This window comes from Chroicocephalus ridibundus, chromosome 8, assembly GCF_963924245.1.
Source record: "Chroicocephalus ridibundus chromosome 8, bChrRid1.1, whole genome shotgun sequence".
In the NCBI taxonomy this organism is placed as follows: Eukaryota; Metazoa; Chordata; class Aves; order Charadriiformes; family Laridae; genus Chroicocephalus; species Chroicocephalus ridibundus.
In genome coordinates, this window is record NC_086291.1 from 47,709,811 (window position 1) to 47,722,391 (window position 12,581).

The following is a 12,581-nucleotide window of genomic DNA, read 5'->3' on the forward strand; positions in this document are numbered from 1 at the left end:
CAATTTCACTTATTTCTTTGTACAAAGTCTGGTTATTCAATTCAATTTTAGACTATATCTACACTGTAAGCAGGAGGAAGTGTATTTTTATAACAGGATAGGTAAATCTAGCAAAGTAGATCAGAGTAAAAATTTTACTGGAATGGAATATGGTTCTTTTTTTACATCATTCTAAGTAGCCAAGTTTGATATCCACCTCCTCTCAAACACACCGAGCCTGAATTTACATACCTATGCAGAGGTAAAAAATGTTTAAGCCAATTATCTGTTAGGATTTTAGAGCAAATTAGCCAAGTCACATCAGTTATCCGTGTTTAAAACACCATCTTTTTAACACTTAAGTGCAACCGTGATAATACTTGTCTATTAAGAATCAAATCTGTTTTTTTCTCTTATATACTTTGTTTCACGTTACACGGACAACATCAGGGATTTTCAAAGTGGTAACTCTCTGAAATGTCCTCCGTGTAGCCAGATTAAATATTTTCTGATGCAATTTAGCTCACTCAAGCTGACGTTATTAATGAACGTGAGAATAAGGAAAGTCCATTTTATGGTTTTAACTTTTATGTAATTTCTGATCTTAGTTTGTTCTTAGGATTTGTACAGTTCAGTGTTTCAGTCTGTGACTTTTTTTCATCTTCAAATTCTCAAGTAACTCAGCCTTGTGCTTTTTACTTTTGAGTTTGAATCAGCACAGGAAAAAATAATTAGTTAAATTATCCTCCTTCTTACCTCTATTTGGCTATTTTCTTTAGCAACAGAAGAAGGATGTTTTGAGCAGTTAGCGATCACTGGTCATAGCACAGTTTTAAAAATGAATGCCATACGTACTGTACTCTTCTTTCCAGATTTTACATAATTTCTATAAATACAGGGAAAGGGGGATGTTGTCAGAGAGGAAGCCTGCTCCTCTCCCCCCTCCGCTTTTTCACTCAGTGCAAAAGTGTCTCATACTGAGGCTCCCACCCATACACAGCGGTGACTTTACACTGAAGACTCAGATCTTTATGGCCTATAAATTATTGTGGTTTGGATACAAATCTTCTCTCCAGACGTGCTTTCAGTAGGACACACATGAGACTGAGCGTGCACTGCTGTTCCTCACTGCTTTATCAGTCACAGTAATTATATACAGAGATAAGGAAAATCCACAGACATTTTCCAGTATAAAAACTGCCCCCGAAAATCTGGAGGAAATTTTCCAATGGGTCATAAAAATTTTAAAAAACATGGATCACAATTTGGTCATAATTACTCCTGTGCTCCTTTTATAGAGAGCAGTGTTGCCCCGTGCTAAAACATTGCCTGGCTTGAATGCTGCTTTTAGGGCTTTTAGCTGTTTTGGGGCATGTGTTTGAATGTGTCTCCCATTTCACAATGAGGTACGCAGGATCAGAATCAGGCCCTGAGGTCTGTGGCTCTTCAGAGCTATTAGTGATTCGGCCTGTTCAAAGTCTCGTTTTTCTGGTTCCTTGAGCACCTCCTGCCCTCTAAAAGCCCAAGGGAAGGCTGCATGGGGCAACCACATGCTAAGACCACAACTTCCTTTTGAAAAGGAAAACAATCCCAAGTGGAAGACACTTTTATCTGGTATTTGTCACCAGATTTGCTTGAGTGTATTTATAATGCCCAATTATTTGATGGTTTGGAATAAAAATTATCTATCAACTTCCCGAGCTGTGCAGACTCTGTCGGATATTCAAGAACACTTTTAATCTTTTTCATTTTTTTGTTCAAAGAGTTCACTTGACTGTACTGTGTGACCAGCAAATCTGATGCATGTGCAACTGGTGCGGAAGCCCGGCACTGTCAAAATTTGTTATCATGGGCTCTCTGCCCATAAAGAGCAGTTCGCTACCACCACAGATGGCAAAAATGGACGCTGTCCCATTGCATGAACTGAAGGTCAGCTAGGCGATGCTCAGCCGTTACACAGAAAGAAGCCTTTCTGTGCTGATACCTTGCAGTCAGTGATACACTGACTGCGACCCTGGTTGAAACTGCATGTGTGTATTTGGGCCTGATTCAGATCTTACTACTCTATACGTGAGGAGTAACTGCACTGAGTTGATGGTTTTACACCAGGATAGAGTTGCTATGAAGTGAGTATCCAACAGCATCAGAGGACAGTACAGGAGCAAAGAGCCCAGGAACCGTCATGTGTGAAACAACACCTTGCTTGTTTTTCTTGAGGATAGAATTTCCCACTAGAGACTCAAAACTCACGTGTTAGGAACAACAGATTATTTATTCCTAAACCTGATTCTTCCATCAGATCATGAGATTATTACTAAAGATTCATTTTAATATTAGAAAGCCTATTTGTCCAATCATGCACACCTCTGCAAAGCTAAATACTTGCACAATGCTCCTTATTGCTAACCTGCCGTGTACTTCATCTGCTTCTGTAACACTGCAACAAAAGATAACATCCTGTGAAATTTTATTTGTAGCCTCACTGGATCATGAGGAATACTCTCTTAATAAAGGATGCCTCTGAATCTTACTGCTTGTTTCATTATTCTTCAGATCAGAATCTAAAGCACTTCCAACGCAAACAAAATCCTGCTGGTGTGTGCAAATCCTACTTGCTTGTCATTTAGAAAAAGCAGCTGTCCTTATCAGAAGATATTATTTTTCACCTTTGGATTTGGTTTGTAAAGTGGAATTAGGCTTACAGAAAGAGGCACTTTTTGCAGGCAGATTAAAAAAACTCCCTACTTCACTACTATCATCAGATAATGAGATCTTTCAGATTAGAAAGCCAATACCAGTGTGGGAGAAAAAGGCAACTGAAGCCATCCATTACGTACGCTTTTTTAGACACCGGGCATTTAATTACAGTCACCTTGCGCCTATGCCTGGTACTTGCAAACCTCGCAGGGCTGTGGAGGTGGTGTACCTCGCTCTTGTTCTCGCTCTGCTGAGGCCAAACGCTGCCAGCAACCCTTTTGTTTTAAACACAAAACATCAGTCTTGGAGGATTTGGACCATTTTTTCCCGCGAAACAGTTTGCACTCATCTGTGGCAGTCATACGTGGGGATGGCTGTTCATCAGATGGGGGGAAACAACAGTGTCTTTAAAGGTGCACCTCACTGCAGTCACACCACTCAGCCATTGGCAGGGCCCACACAGACCAAAGGCCCCACAGACCCAACGTCGCACTCGCGTCTACTTTGAGCAGAAATAGAGTAAATTTCAAAAGTAAAGACCAGTCAATAGCTACATGGCAGGGGCATGGTAGCTAATGGCTGCCACTCGGCCATCGGCTGAAGGCTCCACAGACCCAACGTCGCACTGGGGTCTACTTTGAGCAGAACTGGAGTAAATTTCAGAAGAAAATACCACTCAATAGCTACATGGCAGGCACATTAACATGTTGTTGATAAACTGTGGAAAGTTCGTCGATTCATCGACAAAATTATCTTTCATTAAGAGAGCGTGGGCCGCGCGCCTCTTTTTTTTTTTTTTTTTTTTTTCCTCCCCTCTCCGCTGCGGCCATTTTTGATGCGACCAGCCCCTGAAAAAGCCCCCTGTCTGAAACGGCCGCTACGAACGGGCTCCAAGTCGGTTTAACAAAATAAATAATTAACGATAGTAAAAGGGAGGATTCTCCTCCACAGGGGAATCGTCGCTCGGTCGGGCGCGGGCAAAGGCGGCAACCGGGCGGGAGGCGACGGGCGCGAGGCGGCACCTGAGGTGCGCCTCGCGCCCGTCGCCTCCCGCCCGGTTGCCGCCCGCCGGCGCGCGGCAGCTTTCCCTCAGAAGATGGCAGTCGCCGCCCGCCCCGCCGCCGCCGCCCGCCGTGAGGAACGGAGCCGCCCCGGCCCGGCCCCTTCCCCTCACGCAGAGCCCGGGCTCGTCCGCCCGCCCGCCCCGGCGGTGGCAGCCCCCCGCTCCCGCTCCTCCTCCTTCCTCTTCCTCCACCAACCCCACCCCTCGCCCCGGGGCTGGCCCGGCCGTGGGTTGCCGCGCAGCCAGGGCTCCCCGCCGGCTTCCCCATCCCCGCGCACACCTCCTCCGCCCTCCCTCCTTTCTTCCCTCCCTCTCTCCTTCCCCACCTCCGCCCTCCTCCTGCTGACGTCTGGCTCTGCCCGGCTGAAAACTCCGTGCCGCGGCGGATGCGGCGGCTCTCGGGAGCGCGGCGGCGGCAGCAGCGAAGATGGTGGCCGCTCCGTGCGCCCGGCGGCTGGCACGGCACTCCCGCTCGGCGCTGGTGGCGGCGCTCACCGTGCTGCTCCTGCAGACCCTCCTCGTCTGGAATTTCAGCTCCCTCGACGCCGGCGAGGAGCAGCGCGGCGGCGGCGGCCGCGAGAAGCGAGACCGCGGCGGGGACCAGCGGGCGCACCCGCAGCGCCGGGGACCCGCCGCCCCGCACGGCAAGGCGATGGTAGGCGCGGGCGGGGGGCGGCGGCGGGAGGGGGAGCGGCTGCGCCCACGCCTCACGGCGTTTCTCCGCCGAGGGAGGGCTGCCCGCGAGGCGCGGGGAAGTTGGGGCGAGCGAGGCGCGGTGGCCCGGCGCTGGTGTGCCCCCACCCGGCCTGGGCGCAGGTGGTGCCGCGGTGCGGGTCCGGTCCCGCCGCGTGGGCTCCCGGTGCCCCCGGCAGGGCCAGCGGCGGAGGGGCCGTGCGGGGGAGCGCCCCGGGGCCGCGGCGCAGCGCAGCGCCGGGAGATGCATCAGCCGGATCCGCTCCTCTGGCCAGTGCCACTTCGGCGCCGCTCGCCTCCGCAGCGGGCATCCCAGTATCCCGAACTTAGCTGGAGATATCGCCTGCCCGATACCCTGTTCCTAAGGGTTTATTTTACTGCCACTTTGTTTTTTCCACCTGAAAACAGCACAGGCGCTATTCTGTATTGCACAGCTCTATCGAGCCCGGTAGGTGACAGGCAATGAAATCTAATTCAATCATTTTATTTACCGCTGAAAACTCAAGGATACTGAAACTGTGCCCTCGCGCTCTATCTCTTATCGTTTTCTTTTGCAAACTCACAAGTTTTCATTTAACTGACTCAGGCCTGGAACCGCAAGGAGTTACAAAGCTTGCCCTATTGTCAGTTGCATTTCTGAATTTTCTAATAGGCACGTGAAAAGGCAAATTATCAATGTTCTCGATCAATTAATCTAAACCTCTGAAATCCGTGTTGGCATGTACCACTGGTATGTAGTATTTTTCAGCTCAAGAGAAGCTTCCTTTGGTTTTCATTTAATTCTTTTAGCAGTATGCTTATGTTAAATAAGTGTTGCCTGTTAAAGTATGCATGTATATTTATGTCTGTTTCTCTGTTACTGTTTATTTCTTGAGAGAGAAAGCAAGAGCTTTGACTTTTTGGTGTTTTGGCCACAGAAAGGTTGCAGAGAACTGTGCCCTAAGCATATGAGTGCCCTGACGCTAACATCTGGGACACCTTTTCTGAAAGGTAGTACATACCTATCCAGTGTGTGCAGATCCTGCTGTGCTTTCTAGATGTGAAAATTAAAATTTTTGCTTACTGAGTGCAGTTTTTGTTTCTACACATTATCTTGTCTTAGTACTTGTTGTGTTCATAAATGTAACTATTCAGGCTCCGGTACTTTGCCCTTTGTCTCTTTTCCTACCTGTCTTGTCTTTAATTCTTCTCCAGCTTTTTTTCGTTCTTGGCCTCTCCAGTGTAGGTTATCGAAGGCAGGGGTGTGCCGGTACCTGGGCAGGTACTGGCAGGGGGAGGGTTGGGAGGGTGCAGGCTGTGGCTACAGCCCCGCTCCCCAGCCCTCCAGGCTTTCTAGGAAATAATCCTCTTCTGTGGGCTCTGGGGCAGTGTCAGAACAAGTACTGTTAGCAGTTGTCCTACAAATGTCCTGGCACAGCGTCTAGTTTGCGCCTGGTGCATTGGAACAAACGCTGAGTTTGGGGCTGAGAGCTGATAGTTTCCCTGCTGGTGACACACAGACGTAGAATATGATTATTTTGATGCTGGCAGTAATGAATGACGCCTTTGTGCATACAGATTTGATCAAAGACCTAAAGATGGAGCACTGCGGTTCCGAGTAGAAAACATGTTTCAAAACACATGCTGAGTGTACCTATTTCCCTCTCGTTATCTAAATAACTATTATGGATCACACTGGGCTGTCCCGCAATGTCTGACATTGGTATTAAAAAACCCCACAATGCTTAAGACAAGTGACAGTTTGCTTTGTCAAGATGTGATTTGGCAATACTTCTTCAAGATGACTATAGTACTTGTGGCTTTACTTAACCTATACACTGGGAAGTGGCCGCCATCCCTAAAATTACTTTGTCAGAATACAAAACCCCACACTTAAACATCCATCTATTGATTAAAATGTGTGCTTGGTGGAAAAGTGATAGGGAAATTGGATTTGTGTGGATATCTGCCTTAACAAACTGACAGCTTGCTTAAATTGGTAGGTGAAGTTCCCAGGCACTCCTGACATGCAAATGTTGATTTATTGAATCCTACCTATGTTACTTGTCTCAGAGGCAGGCCCAGTTTTCATTTCAGACTCAATTCATGAGGAAAATCTCTGTTTAATGAAATATAGAATCAGTGTGAAAGAGTATTTTTTTTATGTTGCTTTGTTTCCACATTGCAATATAACTTATGTATTGCCTGAGCGAAGTTATTATCCTTCTTAATCCAAGTTTCCCATAGTTTGTGTATATCAGATTGTTTTGCAACAGTTGGAAAAGGTGATGGGTGTGAATACAGTAATCCCATTATATCCAAGTGACTTTGGGTTAAGCGTGTCTGAGAGAACCTGCAAGGATTTTTCTAAGATTTCTGTCTTGGATTTTAACCAAAAAAGAATATTAATTTTAATGTGTCTTTGGTCTGTTAATGAAGTGGTGTGTTTAATCCATCTTTGGGGAGTATTTTCTCAAAAGGCTGATAGAAGTTTGTCTGTGATGTAGTACCTGATTGCTCTTTTTCGCTACGAAGAGAGCCTTTAACACACGAATGCCCTGATAGCTGCCTTTACAAGAGCCTTTATACTAAATAAGGTTACACAAACCAGATTTTGGACACCTTGCAGAAGATAGCGCTTCTCAAACCTCTGTCTGAAAGTTGCTATCTGAAGTTACAGTGTCTTTATTTATCTTGTTTTTTCTTTGTCTCTGACCAATGTACAAGACTAAAATGGTGGTATGTATTTTACTTTACTGAGCTGGACATAAGTAGCGTGAGGATTTGGTAATTTGTTTCCGTGGGGAAAACAAAAACGCAGTCCTTTGAACCAGGTGTTTAAGAGGTATTTAGACTTTTATTAAATGCTGTCAGATAACGTGTAATAAGCAATTTCATTTGAAAAATGAAATTACATCGTACTGTAGTAAAAAATGTTGTAGTAAAATGTAGTAAAAAATGCCACTGTACCTATGCATAATTGAATATGAATTGCCAACTTGGCAGGAAGAAACAATTTTGAGTTGAGCTATTTTGCAACTGAAAACGTTTACTGTGCTAGATCCCCTGGCCAGCTACATCTGGAGCTTTCATTACTCATAAGCAGTTTCCTGCAGTTGTTCCACATTTAATTAAACCAGGTTATAGATATCTTTAAAGAAGTATGAATTGTATCGGTAGCGATGACTTCAGTGGGTGCTTGTAATGTGTACCATTTTTGCAGCTGTTCATCACCCTTTGCACAAGCTTTATTAATTCAGCAAAACTCAAGCATCGAAAGCAAGCGAGAATTAAACTACTTTCTGAGAACAGGTTGAATTTTCTGTAAGGGTCTTTATCTTTGAAAAGTATGCAACAGCTTTTTGCGAAATACCATAAGAATGCAGCTTACTCTCAGGCTTTTTTAATGCAGCCTGCTACCGATGGTGGAAGGGGCTTGTTGTGTGTTGGGAGCCCAAAGGGAGGAAGAAGGAATGCAAATCCCCGCTTCAGGGCTGCTGGTGATGAGAGGGATGTGACAGCAGAGCATCTGCTGTGGTCTTAGCTCACACCCAGTGTTGCACTGAGAGGCAGTTGTGCATTGCAGTGATGTGCTCACGTTACCCAGCTGTGGCCTCTGCCTTGGCATTAGGCATTGGATGCAATGGCTGTGGGTACGTAATGCTCCTTTGTGCCCCGTGGCACTGTTGGGTTTTCATTACTGCCTGTTTTGCCATGAAGCAAAAATGCCAGTGCATTGTTACTGTGTCAGCTGAGTGAAATATAGCTCTTGCCTGCTGGTGTGGGATCAAAGCATTTCTTTAGTCTGAAATTTTGTGTATTAATTTTAGAGAGATGCGTGTTTCTTTCAGCATGAAGCTGTCAAAGGAACCAAACATAACTATCGATAGCTCAAAATGTTCAGAACTGTAAAATGAAAAGAAAGTGTTGTGTGTTTGGGGACAGTGAGGATTATCTGTTTTAACTCCAAGTGAAAGGTAAGCTAGGGAGGACAGTCCTGAGGATCACTAGTGCCTCTCCTCCTTATTTTCATTTCTTTAGTGGGGAATGTGGTATTTCTTCTCCTGGGAATGTGGAGAGTGAGGCTGGGTCTGCTACTCCACAGGCTGGTCAGCTGAATCTGCTCAAGCAGGTTATATTTTTTCTTGCTTGTTCCTCCTGGCTCACTTATGTGATGCATGCTGAGCTCCCCCAAGTTAAATATGCAAGAAGCCAGAAGTTATTATAATGTGTGCCCAAACTCTGTAATACCTCTTGGTTGCTGAAACTAGGAAAGGCATCTGTCTGCTACTCTACTCAACACTAACAGCTATGAAAACTGTGATCAGTTGTTGTAACTGAATACAAAGTAGCAGCAACTCCATAATGCTGTAGAAAACTAGGGGAGTCATACAGGAAAGAAAACCCATGAAACTTTACTCCACTTTCTCTGGAATCCATCCATCAAATATTTTCTCCCACCTTTTCCAAATGCTTCCCCAAAGTAAGAATGGTGCAGAGTTCACCTTGCGTATCAAGCAGAAGCTTGGTGTTTTTTCAGGTTTGGAAACAAGAGAATTTTCTTTTGAAGAGTATCTGCTCCTATAATGTTTAGATTCTGCAGGTGGATTCCCAGCGCTCTTTTGCCAGAAACAAACACGCAGCCTGGACCTACCCTCTGCCAAGCATCAGTGCGTTTTCCATGTGGGAGGTACTTAACAAATGAGTTTCTGCACAGTGCACAGGTTTTAGTATAGCCCATGGATTAAAGCATAGCTTTGTACTGGGGCGGTAGCAAGGTGGGCGTCGAAGGAGTGAGCTCCTGCCTTGGCTAAGGAACTGGGCTTCCACTGGGAGACTCTCTGTAGTTGCTGGGAGTTTACTCTACAAAGTTGCACTTAAACATAAAATAATTTGTTAAGCTTCAGAAAACAAGAGAGACTGCAGGAAAAAAAAGAATTATTTCACTCCTGATTTATCCTTTTTGCTTAAATTGGTGCATGCATGGGTTCCATATATTATGACACAACCAGATGATACCTATTTAAACATCTCTTCCCGTAAGTGGCTTGTTGATGTAGACATGTGGCCTCATTAATTTCAGCTCTGAACAGAAGAAATGTTTTCAGGAAAAAGTCCATATCTGAAAGGTGTAAGGGAGTTTGATATGAGCTAATTGTTTACATGTTAAACTTCAGTCCAGTGTGAATCAAGCTCTGGAAGCTGGGTCCTCCCTTGTTTTAGTACACCTGCTGGTCTCGGTGAAACAGCTTAGTTAAGGTACCTTAGGTTGTGAATAAAATTAACGGCATCAAGCTATTATGTGGCCAAAAATGATACATTTCTTAGAGAATGGGTCCATAGTACTGACTTGACCATTAAGTACAGTTTTGCTTGTTAACAGGGGCTTAATCACACTGCAGTACACCTTTAATAACAATTGAAAAGGAGAATGAAGACAACCAATCATTTTGTAATGGGAAAGGGGGGAGACAATACATCTGCAGCTAGAAGCTGCATAACGATTTTTACGAAGTCTTAGCACTTAACAAGGCACATGTTAATAAAACAAACAAATCTTTTCAGTAACAGAGAACTAATGTATGCATTATTTAAGAAGAGTATTAGAACCAGATTAGATTGATGGACTCCTGCAGCAGCTACCTCGCTAAGCATCTTTTCTGTGGGGATGTGGGAAGGTATTATATGAAATGAATCTGTGTTAATTGGTTGTGCCATCGGAAGTCTTTTTCAGGCCACTGGTGTATTTTTGTTGTGTTGTTCTTTTATTCTTTAATGTATGTTGGGATTTTGCAGATGTTCCCTTTGAAATAGAAGCGTTTTCATTTTTTAGCAAGAGAAGACCAGCTGTTGTACAGGAGACATATGAATCCCATTTACTTGTCAGCTATTGCAAAACGGGTACTTTTTGGTGTAAAAGGCCCTCATTACCTACCACATATCTCAGCTGTATTGAGAAATATTTTTCAAAATATTTTTCCCCTTCAGTACTGAAAGTCCATGGTATATGATACAGCATCTTATCAGTGCTTGATGAAGGGAGAGGAGTACAATGAAAGCATGAAGTGAACTTAATTTGTAGGAGCAGTCAAATTATATAACCTCAAGGATTAATTTTAATCAAATACTTCCTGATTTTTTCTTTACAGTGTTAAAATTAGTTCTGGCACTTCACTGGAGCTTTTCCAGTGACTCTTTAAATGGGATACAATGTCTTTTTTTTTTTTTTTTTTTTTTTTTTTTTTTAATTTAGGCCAATGGCATGTCTGAATTGGGCAGATGCAGGAGCATCCCTGCATGGATACATGCAGGGTGCATGAGTGCAGGCATATGTAACTGCTCGTATTAGTGCAGTTTATGAGGAGTGGTATTTTCAAGTGTTTGAGTCTGATTTTTAGACCTGTGAACCTCAGTCCTTCTTCGTTTTTTTTAAGTAACGGTAGGCCTTTGGTGCTGTGCCACAGAGTATGTGTTGAACAGGAGTGTGCTCTGTTGGAGCAGGGAAAGTTGGAATCCTGGTTGCTTTCTCCCAACAGTAACCTTTTGACATCTGTAGCAAAGTGTTTAGAGCCACATAGCTAAAAGCGACATGTAGTTTTGGGGTTTTCAATTATTGGCTGTCCAGACTTACTCCTCTTTGGTCTGGTAATTGTGTTCTGGGTTTTTTCCTCCAGAGGAACTGAGCCCTGTCAGGTTCCAACTTTATTTGCCCCTTTCACGTTTCGTGCTGGTGATTACTGCTGTCCCTTTTGAGCACTTAAGTCTGGACTGAATCTCACAAACACTGGGGTGCTAAATTCAGGCACTCTAAGGCCTTCTAATGCATGGAGAGAGATGAGTGCCTCCGGAAGGCAATTCAGCTCGCTTGAGGTCTGAATCTCTGCAAAAATCTGCTCCTCTGCCCTGGTGAGAGAGGGAGGCTGTGGGAGTGATGCTCAGATACCTGCATTGTGGAATTCATTCCTTTGCACACCAGGTCTGGCATTTCTCTTCCCCAGTCAGCAAAGTGTGCTCAATTTTGAGTTACCATCTTTCACGGAAGTGTTGTGGGTTTGAACTAATCAGTCCTTATGAAATAGTTTGAGATCTTCAGCAAAGACTGGGACCCACTTGTCAGCTGCCATGCATTGGCATAGCTCCACTAAAGTCAGTACAGACCAGCTGAGGATTCTGGACCCAAAAATGTAATTATTGTTATAATAATAGCGTCAAAGAAGTAATCATTATTTTTACTCTCTCTTTTCATTTCAAAATGAGAAAATGATTTCCTCTCGGATCAGTGAAAGTAATTTACATTATGCACAATAATGGTCTACATGGAAATATAATTATTATTCATTTGTATGGCACCATCTGGGCACTAGAAGCTTTACAGACACATGTGAGGAAAGGTCCCTGCCTTGAAGAGCTTACAGGCTGAATAGCAAGTATAGCTGCTAGCATTTAACAAGAGTCATGAGTGTAACTTTTGCAGTATTACCATCAGGGAGCCGTTCAGCACAGGACTCCCACAAACTCTTCTTCAGTGATTTCCACTCACCAATCAGAATTTCTCTGTGATTGGCATTATACAGCCTAAGGGTAGGATGAGTCAAAGGATTGATTAGCGTGGATGGATCAAGAAAGAAATCAGCAAGAGACTAGTATTATAAACTGGCTGCCCAGCTGTTTTCAGGCAGATAAAGGAAATTTCCAGGCTTCACTTGGAAGCAGAAAATGGTCTCAATGCCCTGTGGACCTGTGCCTCCTATGGAGTTATTCCCAGGCTTTACAGAAACAGGACTGAATGCTTTGCTGAGTTTGAGTATGAGCTAAAAGTGAAGAGACCAGGCTTTCTAATCATGTGGATATAAACATTGAGCAACATGTAATGTTGCCTAAACTTATATACGGTGTAACCTTGGAGAGGTGATCCTTTTATGTGAAGTACCAAAAGGGTCAATGCAGGACACCTAAATTATGTGACTTCTTATTTTTAGAGATGATTAGAGGATTCCTCCAAGGGATGAACTATTTATAACATGTCTATAAATGGCTTCTTTTTTTTTTTTTTTGAAATTAAATTAAACTTCACAAGAAATGAATATCAGTTTAGTAAAAAAGTTAGCTAAAAATGATTTCACACTAGTATGTGGCTGACTCTGAGGTCAGATGTTGAATACTTCCCACA

The 12,581-nt window shown here is 44.0% G+C and overlaps 1 protein-coding gene across 4 annotated transcripts in view; it reads left to right on the forward strand.

Moving 5' to 3' along the window:
- Positions 1–4,071: 4,071 nt before the first annotated feature.
- The window catches only part of XYLT1 (xylosyltransferase 1), a 204,800-nt gene continuing 196,290 nt past the window's right edge, over positions 4,072–12,581 (forward strand). For 3 of the 4 annotated variants that reach the window (XM_063343929.1, XM_063343930.1, XM_063343931.1), the window contains exon 1: positions 4,072–4,394. In XM_063343929.1, the coding sequence (XP_063199999.1) occupies positions 4,167–4,394 (228 nt within the window). In that variant the 5' untranslated portion in view covers positions 4,072–4,166. Of the gene's footprint in view, positions 4,395–5,392; positions 5,423–12,581 lie in introns of those variants that run through there. The other variant, XM_063343932.1, reaches the window with a different exon arrangement.